Source organism: Pyrus communis, chromosome 1 (assembly GCF_963583255.1).
Source record: "Pyrus communis chromosome 1, drPyrComm1.1, whole genome shotgun sequence".
Classification (NCBI taxonomy): Eukaryota; Viridiplantae; Streptophyta; class Magnoliopsida; order Rosales; family Rosaceae; genus Pyrus; species Pyrus communis.
The window spans coordinates 16,318,742-16,324,252 of record NC_084803.1 but is presented as its reverse complement, the minus strand read 5'-3'; the positions used below and the strand labels follow the sequence as shown (position 1 = coordinate 16,324,252).

At 35.1% G+C, this 5,511-nt stretch overlaps 1 protein-coding gene across 1 annotated transcript; it reads right to left on the bottom strand.

Moving 5' to 3' along the window:
• Positions 1 to 1,961: 1,961 nt before the first annotated feature.
• On the bottom strand, positions 1,962 to 5,125 carry LOC137709636 (aldehyde dehydrogenase family 3 member F1). Its single transcript, XM_068448651.1, has 10 exons — positions 4,865 to 5,125; positions 4,389 to 4,457; positions 4,143 to 4,239; positions 3,828 to 4,034; positions 3,585 to 3,709; positions 3,385 to 3,489; positions 3,120 to 3,292; positions 2,930 to 3,020; positions 2,698 to 2,847; positions 1,962 to 2,608 (listed from the first exon to the last, which is right to left on the bottom strand). The coding sequence occupies exons 1-10, from the start codon at positions 5,060 to 5,062 to the stop codon at positions 2,372 to 2,374; spliced, it is 1,452 nt and encodes a 483-aa protein (XP_068304752.1). The 5' UTR covers positions 5,063 to 5,125; the 3' UTR covers positions 1,962 to 2,371.
• Between the last annotated feature and the right edge of the window lie 386 nt (positions 5,126 to 5,511).

Below are 5,511 nucleotides of genomic sequence, written 5' to 3'. Positions count from 1 at the left end.
TTATGAGCATACCGTGTTTTGTTACTAGTCGTAATCTAAATTCCTATAAAATTAACAAACAAGCAATCCAATTAAAGCTCCCACATAAGAAAGGATAACTAAAATTTTCAATTTTACTTGGATGGGCAAGTGCTGCATTGAAAAAAATATAGGCACACTGATGGACAAAAGAGTTTTGAATGAAATCGTAACATAGAGCGAAGGATTCATATCCTTGACTAAATGATTTTTTCTCTCTCTCTCTTTTGGTTATGAATGCAGAATAAGTTACCGGTGAGTTGACGGAAATATTAATTTTTTACTTGAATCTTAACAAACTTCATCATGAGGGTTTAAATCTGAATTTTTTCATCACATGGATTATCTTGCGATGATCCTATCATCATGGGACCATTAACTCAATTAATAATTCAATTTAAAAAAAAAACCAAAGAAACCGAAATTTTAGTTGTTTGAGATTTCACAATAATGTAGTTTTCTAATTCTAAAGGCGGGTAGGATTGATGTGATTTATAACCTATTAATTAATGAATATATCGATAAGTTTCCAATACAATTATTGTTGAAAATGATCCATGATGTTTGGAGAACTCGTCATTTTCATTACTTATGTTTCAAATCAATTAGTTTCATCCTCGATGTTTTTCTTTGTCTATTAGAATCAGTCAAAACTTAAGCAATAATGTGTGGAGACAAATATAAAGGACAAAATTTTCATTTGATTTAGAGTTTCCGTCTGTAATTATTATTGGCTTTTCACATCTCTACTTCGTTGTTTCCACTAGCTTCAACAACGTTGCTAATTTTAAAATTTATGTTAGTATTCATGTTGGTATGATCGTTAATTAGTTCTATATCACTTCATCTTTGGAGTGTTCGACATTTTCATCATTAAAAATGAAGCCGTGGAAGATTTCAAGACATGACTACATTATTTTGCATGTTCTTGGGCTTTTCTCGTGGCAACTATAATTTGACCAAATTGGTCTCCTATACATGTTATGTTGAAATCTCTTTGAACCGAGAACCTCTTGTATCGTCTTTAATATTTTTATGAATTCTTAATATTATAATAAAATAAGAAACAAAAGGGCAAAACATTTTTAGTGAAGGAAGGCTGATAGGCATTACTTTCAAGATTCAGAATAACTGTGGAGCGCACTGTCCAACGTAAGAGCATTAAATGAAGGATTTAACATTGCTGATCAGCAGCTCCTTACCTTCAATCTCAGCCGAACATGTGTCTGAGTTTTGATTAAAAAAATAAAACTTTAACATATGTTCAGTCGAGATGGAGTGTAAACAACAATTGCTACTGAGTTTACAGCAGTCAAGTCCAGTTTTTAAATGAAACCTCACAAGATCGTTTATATAATTGGTTTAAAATGAGTGACGATCCTTGCCAGATCTTTTTTGTGAGAATTCTCACCGGATTCTTTTTGAGAATCCTTGCCGAATTCTCTTTGTGAGGATTTCAGGAATTCTCAAATCATATATGTTCATCGTACATCGTGTGATCAGAAATCATTGTAATTTTTTTTATTTAAAATTGAATACAAACAATACCTGATGAAAACTAACCGTATAATGTACAATAAACAGATATGATTATAGAATTTTGTAGATGTTTACAAAGAAAATCCGGAGAAGATGTTCTCTCGTTTAAAGTTAGGTCATAAATTTTGTTTGAAAAGGACCACAAATTTGGTAACAAATCCTAAGTACTGAACAAAATAAATGTTTGAAATGTGAGAAAGTTATTGTACCTACAAACGTTATTATTTGGACTTTCGCGTTTTATTCATTTGGTTCACCTGATCATTCTGTATATAGTACAATAATTTGAACCGTCTTATTTGGATATTCGCGTTACTCCTTAGCCTTATTTTCTTATTTTTGCTCTTGAAGAAAAGGAAAGTCAGATGGTTGAAAAAATTATAGTTCATACAAGATTTAAAAAATATGAAATGCAGTAATATAAATAGAAGAAGATACACCAAGTGCAAATAATTATAATAAAATTCTTACAACAAAAGAACAATTATCATAGAATTACCTTCGTAGTTTATAACAAAAAATAATAATAAAACATGAACGCTAAATATTTTCTTTTGAAGATTAAGATAAGACAGTAAGATACCATCTTAGAAGCAGGCCTCAAGTAGCTCTTCTTTTCCCAGTAATTTCGAGGTCAACTTTTATTTTTTTATTACAAACAATATTAATATTCTAAATAATATTGAGGGGAGGGGAAAATGTTTGCACACCAGATGCAATGAATTGAAAAGGAATACCCTATCTATCAGGGCAGTTCATCACTTGCACGCAGCATCACTTGTACGCGGTTTATTTTTATGACTCAATATAAACTCTACCTCTTAAATCCCAGGAAGAGCAAAGCAAGACTAATGTAATCGAAATTGTAGGCGAATCTGATAAAATTCTCTTTGAAGTCATTCCATGGAGGATATCTAGACCCAAATTCGATGATGAAGTTTGCTCGCATAACCGCTTTCTCGTGGCTGAAAGTATCGAAAGAATACTTGCCATGGTACCTCCCAAAGCCGCTCTGACCAACACCACCAAACGGTAGAGAATCACAGACAAACTGTAGATAGAAAGATTTGTGATGGAGTTAGGTCTTGGAAAATCATATAGGAAAATGAAAATACTTATTAGAGGAGAAAAATGCAGTACTTGAATCAAGATGTCATTGAAAACCACAGTTCCTGAGGATGTTTCGGATACAATCCGTCTCCTCAAGTTTTCATCTTCAGTGAAGGCGTAGATGGCTAGAGGTTTTGGCTTTGAATTTATGAACTCTATGCTTTCTTCAATCTTTTTCAACTGTACAAATCAAAGTAAGGAGGTTTTTTGGAGTTTGGAAAAATATTCAACAATCACAGAAGGGTCTATGTCAATTTCTCACAGTGATTATTGGAAGCAGCGGGCCAAAGATTTCTTCCGTCATGATTGCAGCATTGAGCGGAGGATCTAACAAGATTGTTGGCTCTATGAACCTGAAAAGTTCGATGAGCATATATAAGACCGCAGTTACTTCTGAATTATCTTACCAAATTCGACGAACAGGGGAACTGCTAAAAGCGTTGAGAAGTTACAGGTTTTCTTCATCAAGTGAACCACCATATACAATGGAATCTGCAACGAGAGGGTCTTTGAGAAGATTATGCAGCCTTTCAAAATGGCGCTTATTAACGACTCTAGCTATGCACTTTGAGTCTTTTGGACTTTCACTATAAAATCTCATGATTGTTTTCTTCAGCAAGTCAATCTAAAACACAAACAAATCGGACATGAAATCATCTCAATTCCGATAGACCATTAGACCTTGCTCATAACTGTAAAGCAAATATTTATGTTTACCGCCATGGAAGCAAACTTTTCCTCAACGAGCATATAATCAACTCCGATACATGCCTGTCCATTGCAAGGTCCCCACTTCCCTCCTACTATTCGTTTGACTGCAACCTTCAGGCCGACACAACAAAAGCAATACGAGTAAATATGTGTAGCTGAAGATCTTAATCCCACAACCATTAGGTTATAGTTACTCCAAAAAAAACCTTCAAATCTGAAGCATTGGAGAGTGAATCCAGGACAATAGGGCATTTTCCACCCAGCTCTAGTGTAACCGGTGTTAAATTCTTTGCAGCTGCAGACATGACCATCCGCCCTACCCGTGCACTTCCTGAAAGAGGCAAATTTATGTTTTTATTCATGAGATCGCCAAAGCAACAAAGCATGACAACACAATACGTGGATGTGAACTAATATATGTACTCTAAGGTGATCGCAGAAATATATACCAGTAAAGAATATCTTGTCCCATTTCTGCTGCAGGAGGAGTTCACTGATTTCTGACCCACCCTCAACAACTTTAACTGCTTTGCCGTCCAAGTATTGAGGGACGGTCTTGGCAAGAAAAGAAGAGCACGCCGGCGCTTGCTCTGAAGGTTTTAGAACCACTGCGTTCCCTGCAGCTATTGCTCCGATCACAGGGTCCAAAGCCAAGGCTGCATAAGCGCAGAAAATTTCTATTCATAACGATCTAATACAGCACACCTTATGAGATCTCCTTAGATGCAACATACACAATCATATTACAAATCAACTGCACTCACATATTGGGAAGTTCCAAGATGCAAATATGAGAACTACGCCGAGGGGTTCCGGCAGCACCTCCCCGCTCGTTGGAAACAAAAGCAACGGCAATCGTGCCTGCCCAAATGCCAAAAATTTACATAAATGATAGAAGTAGCAAACCCTAACTCAGCAGTGCTTCACTTTCCTGAACAATTTTGAGCTAAAACCTAAGCTGAACAAATGCAACCATAACAAATAAGATCAATTAGTGGATTTCAAAGTACCCTTTTAGGAGCAGCCCATTTCTCCAAATTGCTCAAAGTATGGTTGAGTGATTTTTTCACAACTCCAACCTACAATCCAATGGCAAAACAAAATTAGCTATTGTATTATACACACAAAACTAATTTTTTTTTTTTTTCCTTGTATATGCTTCAATACTAAAACTTATCACGGGCAAAGGCCATAAATTCTCACCCATCGATATGGTTGAAAATACATGATAAATTGGCAAAGAGGATCAGAAATCAAATATGGAAAAGAAATCAAATCTTAATTGTTAAACTAATCAAATCATAAAATAACTATGTTTTTATCAATCAGAAATAGACGACACACATAAAACTATTATTTCAACTATTGAGATTTGAATAATAACGTTATATTTTTATTGGCGAAAACAATATCGACATATTATTCATGCAACAATTAAAGAACAGATGTCGTGCCATAATAACACAAATTAAAGAAGTAGTCCTACTTCATCCCGATAAGATTCAACTGGGTGCTTGCCAAGATCTTGATCGAGAGCTTTGAAAATCTTCTCTTCGTTGCCATTCACGAGCTCCAGAAGTGCACTGAGTTGTTTTTTCCTCCATGCAACGCTTCTGGTTCTTCCACTTTTGAATGTTTGCCTCAGCTCAGACAAAGTTTCCTCCACTTCTCTCACTGCTTCCATGGCTGTAACTGTATGAGTTCTGAACTCCAAAAATGTCGAAGAACTTAAAAGCACGGACGCCAACTTTTGTTGTTGTAAAAACTTAGTGGTTAGATGTGCAATTTGATGCGTGAGCAAAAAACAAGTTGCAGTTTTTACTTCCTACAGTAGTCATCTAACTTGGTTCAAGACGGGACTAGTTAGAAATCAATACAAAATCAATGCACTTGTCCCACCGATGTCTGCAGAAACGTGGCATGATTATGGGACGACTGACTGTTGATTCATGTGAATCCCATAGTGATTAATGCTTCTTGTTGTATCAGAGTGTCACACACGAGGGAAGAGATTTATACATATCTTCTAATTTCTATCAAAGAATTTCCAATGCTGACACTCAAATTCTTAACACATATTTTTATATTTTGAGTTTTAAAATAGTGAGTTTATGTATTTTGATTTTCTGAACA